At 38.8% G+C, this 14,583-nt stretch overlaps 1 protein-coding gene across 1 annotated transcript in view; it reads right to left on the bottom strand.

Moving 5' to 3' along the window:
* The window catches only part of SOX5 (SRY (sex determining region Y)-box 5), a gene marked incomplete at its 5' end in the record, with an annotated part of 156,477 nt that overhangs the window by 83,175 nt on the left and 58,719 nt on the right, over positions 1 to 14,583 (bottom strand). Inside the window, one exon of the mRNA XM_008940116.1 lies at positions 12,496 to 12,616. Coding sequence (XP_008938364.1) covers positions 12,496 to 12,616 — 121 coding nt within the window. The remainder of the gene's footprint in view (positions 1 to 12,495; positions 12,617 to 14,583) is intronic.

The following is a 14,583-nucleotide window of genomic DNA, read 5'->3' as shown; positions in this document are numbered from 1 at the left end:
CTTTCCAAAAGCCTTCTTTTGTGTGCCTTGTTGAGGGCTAATGAAAAGCTCTATTGTGCAGCCTTTTACTAACACTCTTTTCACAATTCTGGCTGAGAGAGGAATGTGAATAAAAGGCACAAGCAATTAAGGCGGAAACCTCATCCTTTTTCATGATGTATTTAGGGAAATGGGGAAAAAAAGTGCACATTGATCAGAAGGCTGCACTTCAAAAAAAAAAAAAAAAAAAAAAAGGAAAGAAAGAAGATGGGGGTGGAGGAGAAGAAAAGGAAGGAAAACAGTACAACCTTGATAAGATCACAGCACTAGACGGGGACAAATTTACAAGCTTGTCCAGAATATGAAGTTAACCAAACTCTGCTCACTGTTAGTAAACTGAGCCTCACACAGATCAGAAATGGCACTCCCCTGACTACTGTGTTTTCTTTTAGGTGAGAAAAAAACCCTTGCACTCCTTTCAGCGTTTGATGCTACAACAGGAAAAAGCACGTGGAGTTAAGTAAACCAGATACGAGCCTCTGAGGTCCCTGCTCCTGTTCCACTTCATGACGCGTCATTCAGTTTTGCATCCGAGGGAAAACTACTTCTGCACTGTGCTGAATGAGATGAAGGGATGCAGTAAAGGTATCAGAAAAAGCTGCAGGTGTTTAGAAAGGAAAACTACCTAATGGCAAAAATCAAGATGGAAACAGGCGTGTTTAAATGTGATGGACTGCTCATTTTTTGGTCACTCCTTACGTATCTGACTCCTTAAAATAAAATTCATACTAGCCCATCAACAAAACTACTAAGAAAACTGGTGAAAAACAACAAAAAATGCTATGTGCATTATAATGCTTCTCCAAGTGACAAAATGTTTAAATGCTTAAGCACTTTGCACTCAGACAAATATCACCAGAGCATTTCTGCATGTCCCTATGTTCTGGTTGCATTCATGATTTCTGTAGCATTAAAACAGCCCCTTGAAATGACACTATGGAAAAGGCAGAATGCTTCATCAGGAAAATCTACCTGAATGCTTCTGTACATTTCATTAGAGAGGTAGATTAAAAAAAGTTTTCCTCCTTTATTGTGCTTTTTTCAGTGAACTTGGGAAAAAAAGACAAATTAAGAAGGCAATGCAAGCTGTTAGGTACAATCATAATAATGTATAATTTTTGATGGTATCAAGGCTAAGTTACAGGAAACAGCAAAGAAAGGAAAACAAATTCATCTCATGTTTTTGGTAAGTTAGAAATAAGCTGTGTTGGTGTACAGCCATTCAGTAAAACTGCTAATGTTTATGTTTCCCTTTTATAATGTAATGTTCTTTAAAGAGACGTTTTCATTCAAGCATTTTGATCTCCTGTTAAGTATTTAAATACTGTAACTTCAAGAAGTGGAGGTTCAGAAAAAAAATGCATTGGCAAAGCATCTTAACAGATACTTAACTTCTATAAGAGTGTCTACTTATATTTAAGAATATCTTAAATAATGCTTTGCTGACTTAAGCCTCAGACTCTTTCAAGGCTGGCCAGCCAAGCAACGGGAATCCAAAAGTCCACTCAGGAATCCTCATTCACAAATATCTTTGCACTAGCACCAGGCCATAATTATATTTATTTATTTATTAATTGTCAATGGGCAAGAGTTTTCTTGACTTGCTTGGGTTTTTTCCTCCCAAAGATGCCATTGTTTACATTTTCTAATTTCATTCTGCTTTAACTGAGACATCCATTTTCTGTTTCATGTCATTAAAAATTTCTCTTTAGTTGAAGTTTTTTTTGAGAGTTATTTTGTGACTCAAGCAGTGGGCCTTAAACATGTGAAGACATGAAGAAGAAAGGGAGGGTGGTCAAAGGCTCAGAATCAATGGTTTCTAGCTGCCTCCAAAACATGACTAGCTCACAGGCTAATCTCAGTATCATTCTGAAAGACTCCTCTACAGAAGAGGACATTCTGTTACAGAACCAGCTGTGAAAGAACATAAAATTATTAGTTTCTCAACTGCAAAGAAAAGTACAAGGGAAAAGTTTCTCACTAGAATGTTGATTTTACAGCCCATTAAATTTTTAGTTATGAGTAATTTGTATCAAAACATACATATTAGAAGATCAACTTCCATGCAAAGTCCCACATTCCTCTTCTCTCCACACACATACATAAGCCTCAGCTTCTCTTCCCACAACCTTATGCGAATTCATAAATTTCACTATTCCCACCTTCCTAAACAGCCAGGCAGATTCTCATACCCTCATCTGTTGTGATAATTCCTATCCTTTATAGTTCATTTGGTAGATATATCAAAGAGATGCTTGTTAAGGAATATGCTGAAGTCCCCATGGCCATGTACACACCCCATGGTCATGTGCATGGTCACAACCACTGGGTTTTGGTGGTGTGGGTAATGCCTCTGGGACTCTAAAGGAGACCATGCTAGAAAGCAACCACTACTCTAGTACATGCTAACGTAGTTTTTCAGAATTCTAAGGAAAAAGCTCAAATTTATCCTAAAAAAACAGACCACAGCTGTTCAGAGCTAGGCTCTCTGGTCTAGCAGGTTGGTTTTTTGTTAGTTCACTCAAAGCTTTTTACATTTTTCCAGTGCTCAAAAAAAAAAATTAACTAAATTGAAAGGCTTCTGTAACCTATCATGACTCTGCATTGTTATGCTTTGGTAATACTTTCTGCTATCTTGTGCTTATTGTAGAGGTCTAGGCAACCCTTCTTCTGAAGAAAAGTACACCCCACCTGTGCTGCAGCTTCTTCACAAGCATTACCCATGGACAGTACATTCACATTATGGTAGCAGTGAAGAAGCTGGGGGGAGGTGCAATAATGAGCAGAGACACCGTCAGGGTTACTGATCTGCTGTGTTCACCCTGGTACAAATGTCTAACAGAAGATCATCTCTGTCTGGAGGAGCTTACTGTCCACAAGAGGTGAACCACAAGAGAGCAAAGAATATGCTCAGATATCATGTCATGTTCTGGGTCACCGAACTGGCCAGCAGAAGAGCCAAGAATGAAACCTGCAGACAACTCTTCGGAAATTGCTGTTACCAGTAAGGATCAATGAGGGGCCCAAGCACTTATCTACCTGCACCACACAGTGCAGGAGCAACTGCTACTCCTCAAAATACTGAAGAGGCCCTGTCTCCTCTAATTAACATATGTGTGCTCATTCTTTGCTGTTACTCTAGAACATGACACATTCTACTGTCCTTAAATCTGTTCTCATATCCAACTGAAGGTTTTGCCTAAGCAGTTCTAGTTAATTCTGAAGTCTAGGAAATGCATGTCTTAACTATTTCATTACTTCATCAGTAAATATCTTATTTTTAGATATAAAAAGTTGCTACATTTTTTTTCCCAAGTCCTGGGAACATTTCAGGAATGTGAGGCAAGATATACAGTTATTAGGAATAGATATTTCCCAATTTATTCACAAGTCTGTCTCACTGGAAACTCCAATTACATTTCAATTTACAAAATTCACTGTTAATCTACTAATGCATGCAGGCAGGAGTGCACCTCCCTGCAACTTTCAGCTACCAAAAGAAACATTTTATGCAGTCTTTTCATGTTCCAAACTGTCTCTTGTTATGGGTGGACTTTTCTTATAAACAACGCATCAAGAAAAGTTTCCTTGTTGCTTTTCTTTAGTACACTATACAGTAAAATCTGGTGCAGGTCAAAGGTTGGGATTTTTACTGTGAGAACAGGATAAAAATTATTTAATTAGCTGACACATTCTTCTCTAACATAATTATTTCCCAGCTACTTGGTGACATCACTTTGAAGAACAGAATTACTTGAGACTGACTACCTGAGGGGTTTATGTACTGGTGATATAGCACCTAAGGAAGTGAGTGGGTATGGCAGGTGCACACTGTGAGCAAAGGAGAACGTCAGTGGCTCAGGGAAGAAAGAAGGCAAGGCTGAACCCTCAATTTTCTGTCAATTATTTCTCTATCCTTCTTTTGGTCTGTCTTCCACAAACATACCCAGAACCTCTTTCCTGATAATTTATGCACTGCAACTTCTTTCAATTTCAAATCACACCTTCATCCTTGCCCAAAATAATCTTCCAAGATCTTGCTTACAAGAGGATTTTTCATGAAGTACATTCACTTTTAAACCACTCTTTCTATGAACTCTCCCTATCATCCTCCACTAAAAACATTTCTCTGTGAAAGTACTTTGTGGTACAGAGCCAAGTGGACATCCTGTCCCAAAACATAAAATAACAACCCTGTGTTAAGGAACTTCATTTTCAACTGACTAACTATCAAATTCATGGATATTAAATGGTTGTATACTCATGGAAATACAACACTGGCTCCTAAATCATTTATATGTTTTGAGAAGTTTTATCAAAGGAGTTTAGTAAGTTAAAAAAAAAACATTAAGACTTTTTTTTTTTAAAGAGAAAAGAAAGCATAGGAGCTAACAGTATGTGTGTTGCACCATTCACCTAAACTTTTAAGATGGTTTTTGTATTCCTTTTTCTGTCACTCATTTCATTTATTCTCCTTCATGGTGTAATCCCCCCTAGTGTCTTGTCTTGTCTTCTGACAGGCTGCAAGCTCTTCAGAGCAGGCACAATTGTCTTACTTGCTATATAACTCAAGTTACATGTTAATGTTAAATTATAATGTTTTGACAGGATTTTTAAGTTGAACCTGATTATATGAAACAATAGGAAACTGATTTTTTTTTCCTGAAATTTTCTTCTTTAGAAGAAAATGGTACCAGAAGAGGAGAAGTAGGGGGTTTATTTTCCATTATTTTTTTCAACTTATTGTTTTCCTCCTACCTGTCTTTCAGGGACAGCAAGTGAAAAAAGTTGGAGGTCATGGAAGGAGAACAAAAAGAAGAAAACAGCGTAAAGAATATAAAGAGTAGGAGACAAAAACAAATTCTTAAAATTATAATTTCCAAAACCAGTATGCTAAACTAAATTCCATGAAAAATACCAGAATAAACATTTCCTTATAGTAGACTCAGCTGAATGGAAAGGAATTCTCCATTATCTTTGCCCAATTTTTGACAGGCTCTAGAAAAAGCCACAATAATTTAACACTCAATTTATCACTGAAATATATTTATTATGAACAACCATAGCTGATGGTTAACTGACAGGTAAGCCACTGCATCTCTTCTCACCACTCACTCATTCTCATCCTCATCACCATTTGCCTTTTGGTTTTTTTGGTGTGATGGTGAAGATGCAGTAAAAGGAACAGGAGGCTGTGAAAAGATATGAGCAGTGTTCCCTGACTTCAGGCTCTAGGCATTAGGTACTTAGATAAATAAGAAGAGTATGAAGAAGAAACCACCAGTGGCTTCCATAAAGAAATCCAATCCGTTTCCCTGATTTTCTTTGAGGATACTTCCAGACAGCATTGACTGAGTGCTTCCTACAAGGGATTAGCTTATTTTGTATTTTAGAGGAACAATTCAGTCTACAGAAGAGATGGCTTCAGAGGAACCTAAATCTGCCTTCCAGTTCCTGTGAGAAGGTGATCAACAAGACAGGGCCATAGCAGTGTTTGGCTGGAGGATAAGAGTCAATGGACATGAAGTGGATCAAGTGAGGATCAGCTTTTCCCTGTGAGGACAGCCAGATGTTGAAACAAGCTGTCAAAACAGGGCTGCACAGTCTGCCCTTGGAGGTTTTCAAGCCTTGCCTTCATAAAGTCCTGAGTAACCTGGTCTTATCTCCCAGATGACCCAGCTTGGAGGAAAAGGTTGGACTAAAGACATCCTGAGATCCCTTCCAAGCATAGTAATCCAATGATTTCCAGAAATCCTATTCTTTTTTTAAATATACATATATATACATATGCACACAACTGTTGAATAAATAACAGTTAGTCAAAAGCTCTAAGTACCAAGGAAAGCCAATGTATTTCCACAGAAGTTTTTGTACATGCTCCTGGACTTCTATTGGGTTGCTAAACTATGGATAATAGTACCCTAACACCAGACATCTTTTATGGCCCAGAAACTGAACTGAAATTATTAGCCTGTTTTCACAGGACCCCATTATTTTGCTTGCCTATTTTGTTTTTGTTAGCATTATTGTCAGAAGCCATCCATAGATCAGGGGCTATGGGATTCTTTCAGTTAGAAATGGTCATTAGTTGTGTTGCTATTTTTTGCATCCTTGATGCCTCCCCTTGCATTTGCAGCATTACAGAAGTGAGACATTCTCATGTATGTTAAAAGGCAAAGTTGTTACCAAAAATTCCTCCTTCTTACTGTTTCTATCCACAAAGCTATTACTCTTTTCTTATCCTGGGGGGAACATGAGGGTTTAGTCATATGCTCATTCTTTTCCAAGGCATAACAGTATCCCTGAAAGATGACTAGCATCTTTATAAAGAAGCTACAGTATGTGGTCCTCACAACACATGGTTCCTATTTTTGTCATTCTGATAAAAGCACAGCAATGTCAATATTTTTTTCTTGTGATTTGGTGATTGTCAATGACCTGTATGTCAGCTGATATAGCTGACACAGTTAAATCAGAAATTTGTGCTCAGTCTCTTTAGAAGTCAGACACATGGACACTGAACACAAGTCCACATGATACTCCATTAAACAATGAAACATGTGACAGGCTGAAAAACAGAGATACATCAACAAATTTCCCTGAGGAAGTTTACGGTATTTAACTCCTAAACATTAATTTTATTGTACTGTGGGAGGAACCAATTAAGTGAGAGTTTCATTTTTATCAGACATCAGAATTATTGTTCGGAATACAGATGAACAGTAAATTCAGCATATTTTAAATGCATTAGGCTTGGCTTGTTCATCTCACACATTTTTGCCAATTCTAAAAGGTAATTAGATATTTCATCAATAACTTTGTGTGCATTATTTTATTTAGAACACTTCCAGCAGCAACGAGCTGATATGTAAGACACATACAATGTACCTATTGTATATTCAGATTTTTTGCCCCTAATTGGATATGGTTGAAATAGCGATTAAAGTGCTTTCAGAAAACCTCGTGTTGATGACATCTGACTGAGAACACAATATGATTTGTTACAACAAATTATCCACAGGGGAGAGGAGGAGTGGGCGAAAAAAACCCCAAATAATTCTTGTGTCCAAAATTTGGCCTATTTCCATAAAAATAGCAGAGGTATCAGCAAATAAAAGGCTATCTAGAAGCATTCCTGATAATTTGTGAATAGCTTGGAAATTATATTTGAGGTAAATTCTACTTCCAGAAATACAAACTTGGTAACTATTGCTTCCTGAGAAAATAAAACAAATCCTAGAAATCTCCACATAATTCAGTTTCTTGCACATCTCAGTTTAGAAAATGCTGTATGTTGTTCTTCATAGTCCAGAGGAGAAACTACCTAGAATTCAACAGCTTCAATCATTCTGAAAAACCTCAGGACCAATACAACATACCACACCACTGTAAGCAGCTAGTCAACATCCCACTCCACGTTTAATGTGATCATCAAACACCTAAAGCAGCGATGGAGTGCAGTTTCCAGAATGAATTTTACTTGGCACCATTAATTGGGGTGGACTTGTCTTCTTTGCAAAGTCTGGGCTGTTCTGTGTCTTTCAGTGAAAAGCTAACTGTAAACACTGCTGAAAATGTAGACCCACAGAAGCAGGGCATGGAAGCATTCTGCCCTGGCACATTCTGCTCCTCACATTTGTTGAAGAATACCCACCCAATCTACCACTGTTCTCAGCCTAACTCCTGCTTTTTCTGAGAACAGAAAAGAAGCAGCCCCTTCTGCTATCCCAAATCTCTATTTCAATCCCTTTATTATCTCTTACACAAGGGAGACTATCATGCCTTAATATTTCATGTACCAATTTATCATATGTGCATTAATAAAAGGATCACACCAGCTATGATTGAAGAGGGGGCTCCTCTGAGGTGGAACTATGCAGACTTTAAAGGGCGAAACACAAAACTTCTCTTCCATCACTTGCACTGTTTTTATACTTTTGAAGCACTTCACAAATATTAATTAGCTCTAAATAAATTCTAATGATTTCCAAAAGTGGCCCTAGCAGATCTGTATCATCTGGTGTGAAATCTGACTTCAGTGAAGTCAACAGCAACAGCTCCTCAGGCCTCGGTGGAGCTGGCATCTCACTCGCCACTGCCGAAACGCTGGGAGCTGTCTGCACTACCCAGCGAGCATCACAAGGGGAGCTGGACTAACAGGAACAAATGGCAGGGTTAAAGAATGCTGGCTGAGAGTAACAGGAGAAGGGTTAAATGACCTGAACCCATCCGCACAGCCTAAACGTGGGAGAAGCTTTGCCACAGGTTGTGAAATGCAGGAGTCAGGCTCTGGCTGGTCTCCACATCAGCTGAGCTGGAAGGTGCTCACCTGCTGCTACAACCCACACGTCTACTTAGGATATTGGGGTTGACTCCGAACATCTGCTCACGCCACAGGTCACTAACTTAGTTAACAGTCCACTTTGAAACATCAAGAGTTTACAAAGGGCTTTGCATTATACCTATACAAACTTTACATATTATGTATATAAAAAAAATACGTATGAAGAAGTTTGCATAAAAATCAAAACACTTAAATTCCAAACAGCACACAGAGAACAGATAACCAGGTATGCAGCAAATAAGTAGGTAAGCAGTATTTTTCTCGCTCATCATGGACAATAGAGTCCATCAGACACTGCCAACTTATTTTTCTCATATGAAAAAAGTGCTTTCGTTGTAAAGGATAATATTAAATATTTTACACACAATTATACCTAGGTATGCAAGTTAAAAATCAACTGAAATCATACAGTATGAATCTTTTTCTCAAATAGAAATGTAAGCCTAATAGAAGTTCCTCCCTTTTTCTCTGCCAACTTTACCACCACACAATATGCCATACAGAAAAAAGGGGAAGTGTCAAATTGTGTAAATTGTCCCTTATGTAATCCAAACCATCTGTTTAAAAAACAAAACAAAATGAAAAACCAAGCCACTCCCAAGCATGATCTCCTATGGGAAAAAGAAAGAAAAGGAAATTTACTACACTGAATTGGAAGCCAAAGACCATGACCTGCCATGTAATCATGGAGAGAATATTTACCCCTTTCATCCCTGTGTTTACCCAATTTCTCAAAATATTTGGAGAAGTGAATAATTTGCTCTGCACATATAAGAGATTGATGTATTCCTCTGAGCATTTCAGCTGTCTAGGATGTTCCCAATCAGGTAGGAACCCAAACAGAGAAAACTCTTTGTTTCCAATAACCGACAGAGTAACTCTCACACAGTTATGTCACCACTGAGTCAGAGATCCCCGAGTCCCCAGCCACTGGAGCCTCGTGAAGTACAGGGTTATGAAGTTTTGGTATGCTCTTGTCCTATTTTTCCACTCTTCTTTAGCTATTGGTGATGAGAGGAATCTAAATGGAACCCTGCTATGAACTGTTATGGCTATTCTTGTGCTATCTTCAGTCAAATCCTCAGCAAAGGAAATATGTGTAGAGGAAACAGTGCTCTCCCTTTCCACAGCTTCTCTCTGGGTAAATCATTAGTTCAACGGGAAGCACTGGCTGAGGGACCCTACCACATACACCCTTTGAAACCACTGGGAGACACACATTTGACCCTCTGTTGCTCTTAAGATGGACACGTGATTCAGAAAGCATTGAATAAGTTAGTTTGGTTTCATTATCTCAGCTGAATGAAAGAAAAATAGCGGCGTAATTAGGTATTCATCGATTTTTCTCTTTCACTGACCTCGAGGCTTCATCACACATTCTCTTCCAGCTGCAGCTGTGCTGGCTGCAGAGGCCACCATCTCCAACCACAGCCCTCTGCCAAAGGTTACCACTGTGACCAAGCTGCTTGTTTGATCACTTCCCAACATGCTTTCATTAAAATGAGCCAGCTCAGTTTAAGCCATTTTAGCGGCAAGCCTAGCCTGGACAGAGGCAAGTTAAGGAGCACTTAATCAAGCAGCTTGGCCAGTATGTCAGAAGTTGGAGACACAGTGATGAGCAACTGCAGTTACCTCCTCAGACTGCAGACAGAAGATGCCGTGGAATCCAGTCACCAGGGGTGACAACGGCACAACTGACTAGACATCTGCATTGCCTTAAATGACACAGGTTGTTAATGCTAGTAAATATCAGAATCGTCACTAGAGAATTCCTATCAACCAGCCACACAAAATAATTCTGAAAAAATATCAGTCCAAAAAAACCAGTAGGTTTTCAAAAGGACCAGGAAGATGTAGAAGTGAGGTTCCATTTTCCTAAGGTACATAAGTGAAATTTTAAACACATAATGGCAGTCGGATAAAAGTGTTGGTAGTGGGCTCTTCAGAACTTCATAGGAAGGCTTTGCATCCCAAACCAAACTCAGTGAAAGTTGGGCATGTAATGTGCTGAGAAGCTGAGAATTGATCCGCTCTATGTTCTCTGTTGCAGTGCTACATTGGTATCCACTTTAACTCAGTTCAAGCTAGCATAGGTGACTGTACTGAAGTTTACAGTACACACATCAGCTAAATATCTCTGAAATTTAGATCCTAGTGCCTTTGTCACTCTTCAAATGAAGGTTTAGTCTCCTAAATCACTCAGGTGCTTTAGAAAATTTTATTCAAAGCTCTTACGTTTATAATCTATCACATCTTTGCCAAGAGGACTGATACACAGAAGGGCAAGCAGAAAAGTGGGAGAAATATGTTTTAATGGCCTGTCAAAAACATTACTTGATGTGAACATGTTACTGTTTTAAGGCAGCTACATTTTTCATTGCTAGAAGCTTTCTAGGTATAGCTAAATCCGTATATGCTTTTTTGTTTACACTAAACTGTGAGTGAAAAGAAAAAATCCTTTGGACTACTTATCACTTTTCCTCAGCTTCTCAGTCAAATTCAGTCAAACATGCCAGGGAATCACCAAACACAGAGCTGTCTTTTTCCACTGGCTTCTGCTCAGTCCTAGACCTTGGCACGCTGTTAATTCCAAGCTTTACTGCCAGGAGCAGCAGCAACTTTGCTCTTTTTTCTTTTTCATTTTCAAGGTTACACAAACATGCAATGTCATATGTACTTCATGGATGTCAGGAACTATAGGGCTGTCTTACAGTTAATGTACATGCAGTGAAGGGAAGAAAACTCAACTCTTTCTATCCAAACTTCATTAACATGGATCTAATTCAATCTGCCAGATACATCTAACAGGGTGCTTTCCTGACCTTTTCCAGGCCTACAGGTATGGTAGCATTCATATTCGGTGTGGCTTTCAGTTAAACATTCTGTCATGTGAGTCACTACTTCTCCCATTTGAGCGACACTCAGTGTGAAATCACTGGAAGAACCAAATGAGCCTATGCTTTGGCACTGCAGCTGCTGGGGCACTTGAAGTGTTTTGAACAGTAATTTTCAGTAGTGGTCCCACTCTGTAAAATATTAGGAAAAGCCATCAGTGGCCAAAGAAACTCCAGTTTGCATTCAAGTACTGTATCTACAGTGTTACAGAAATGGAAAAAAATCTGAACTTGTGGGCTACATCAGTTTAACTAAGGGAGTATTTTTATGTTCTAACTTTATGAAACTGCTGCAGTGGCAAGTGCTCAGTAACTTGAAACAACTGATGAATTCATGAGTTAGTCAATGACACAGATGGATACACTGACATGGACATCATAAAGCTAAACACACATGCTAGAGACAGAGAATGGTAGAGCAAGCACGTCTTAGATCACTCAGTAGGAAAGTGATGTCAGAAGACTTACACAAGCACAAATGCATGAAAACAAGTTTAAGAAATTCATGCTCTAGCTAAGCCTATTCATGGAAATTGGAACTCCTTGATTATTCCTTAACTTGTATTTATTATCATTCTGTTGACAGGAACACGAAATCCTACAGAAGACTTAAATAAAATTTTTAAAAAAAAATCTGGGGAGTGCAGAGAACAATTCATATCCTTCAAAGATTAAAAAAAGTAGATGCTATATTTTTTACTGTTAGGCTCTCATAAATACACCCATAGTTTGTGTCAGTCCATCAAACTGAAAGACATATGCTACGTTTGATCTCTGTGCTGAACCCCCGTTGAGATTAATGTGAGTTCTGTGTGAAGAAAGAGACTAGAATAGGCCCTCAGTTCACAAACAGTAAGCAGGCTGCTTCAGGAAAAAAACACCCATATTTTCTTACAACAGTGTTGAAATTTATTGAGAAGTTTCAAATATGTATGTACGTATGTGTGGTCATGAGCATGTTCACTTGTCAAAAAGACCTGTCAGAAGGAGGGTGCACAAATCTACTTGTTCTGTGAAATGTTTTGCTCTTATGTTGAAACACATACTTCATCTCTGACAATCTTTTCTCATACAATAACAACTAACTCTCTGTTTCACACTCATCTGTGCAAGTTAATGGCTTTGTCCATGAGTCTAGAGAGGTGATGCTTTTATAAAGATTGGCATGAAATTGTGCCCTGTACTCACTTCCAGCTAAAAAAAATCTACAGGACTTACTGCATCCCGCTTTGTAGCTGAAACCAGGAGGAAGGAGGAATCCTTGCTGTGCAGCTGCTGCTAGGGTTCGTTGGTCTGGAGGGAATACGGGAATCATTAATGGAGGCAGCTGACCCTGGACCTGCTGAACAGGAGAGGGAAAATCAAACAGGGAATTTTTTTCTGGGGAAAATGTCTGCTTTCGTGCTTTCTCTTACTCCTGATCCGAGAGGCCAGGTTTGAATACGTTCCTCCGAAATGGGCTGCTCCTGTAGCATCAACTATTCAGCCTCATCTTAGCCAAATCACTTCATATGAATTACATTAATCCAAAATAATTCAAAAGATTCCACTAACGCACATCTATGTCCAAACTAACTCTTCCCCCCATAGTCCAGAATCCCTCGATTCTCTTGGACTGCAGGGTGGGGTTTTCTTCTCTTTTATTGCACTGTGTAACAATATCTCTGTCTCAGACAGTAGCTTTCACCCTGACTGAGCCTAAACAAAAAGATTCACACACAGAGAAGTACAAATATGTGCATAAGGAGCGTACAGCACAGTCCATAGTATTTTTCTGCCCGTATACATGCATTTACTTGTACACGTGAAAAGGTATAAAGTCTCTGAGATGATAAGAAAAAAGGCCGAGACTCTTTATTCACAATAAAACACAACTAATTCTGAAGTGTTAGCTGCTCAACTTTGCACAGCAACTGTACACAACCATGCAAGTCAGGATATGGAAAATATTATATTGTAAGTGGATACTGCAGGGGACTTAAGACATGCAGAAATTAGTCATCAAAACTGGAAGCGGGCCATGGCACAACATCTAATAGTATTGCTTTTACCCAGTTCTGTCCGAGTTTTTAATTGCTAGGCAAGGACAGTGTCTTTGTATTTCACACAGCTGAGAAACAAAAAATTTGCTAGATGAGAACGTTAAGTGGCTGGTTTTAATTATAAAACACCACTGTCCTGACCAGATCAGTCAGTAACGGAGACTGTCTCATTTTTTAAGAGAGGTCATCTAGATTTTTAATGGCACTATAAAGCTAAGGCATCAGAGGTACAGATACACTGTCAAAGACTAAAATCTAGTTTGTGGTCTGTAGCCTTAAGAAGCAAGGCAACTTAAGAGTGTTGATCAACAACTTTTTTAGGCCAGAGGTGTACGAAGGCAGTACTCCTTTCAGTACTGCCTGGCAAAACCTGTGCCAGCTCCCTGGTTGTCACAGCTCGGACTACACCATCTTGACAATTCTATTTTAATTCAATCTCCTGAAGATCCAGGAGATGTCTCAGTTCATCCAACACTGTTTACAAGGCAGAAGAGTAATATGAAATTTGGGAAGGTAACCTCGTTGTTCCTGCCAGGACCTGTCAACACCGGTGTATGTGCTGACTGTTATCTTTATAGCTTGAAACAATTTGCAAGGATGGAGCTCAGGAGCACTGCTGATGGGAATTCTTGTACTGGGAGATTAAGGTTGGGCCTGAAGCTAGAATAGATGTAGCTCTACTCACTGAACTAACTCAATCCATTTTTTGTTATTCTCCTTTCTATTCTTATCCTGTCAACTAGAAGACATACATACTTTTTAACTGTACTGTTGGGGAAAAAATACCTATAAAATGTGATTTCTTCTCCATCCCCACTCAGTCACCCTAGAACTGCCCAAGGTCTGCCTTTTCGTCATGTGTTTATTTCTGTTTGTTTTGTTTGGTGTTTTTTTTTTTTTTTTGGTTTGTTTTTTTTTTTTTTTTTTAGACAAAGACAAAGTAACTGTATTCTTTTAGAACAAAAATGAACAGCCGTGTGGAATTTTTGCATAGTACTCTTCTTCGGCAAAAAGCCATAAAACTTTTTTTTAAATGGTTTCCAAAGATGAAAGTGACTTTGCCAAGCAAAGAAGCTTCAAAACAGGACTCAAAAACACTAATAGAAAGACAGATGGTTCTACTAAGAGCTTTGCTGCCAAAAAAAATGTTAAAAAAAAGTGAAAAAAATGGAGTGATGTTATTGAAGCTGACTGCAAAGTTCTCTGATGACTGCAAATACTCTTGTCCCACTGCAAGTGTTAACTCTGCCTCCAGGGCTAATAT

The sequence above is a fragment of the Merops nubicus genome, unplaced genomic scaffold (genome assembly GCF_000691845.1).
Source record: "Merops nubicus isolate BGI_N331 unplaced genomic scaffold, ASM69184v1 scaffold37440, whole genome shotgun sequence".
In the NCBI taxonomy this organism is placed as follows: Eukaryota; Metazoa; Chordata; class Aves; order Coraciiformes; family Meropidae; genus Merops; species Merops nubicus.
Note: the sequence above shows the minus strand (reverse complement) of the source record. Positions and strands in the feature narration are given on the sequence as shown.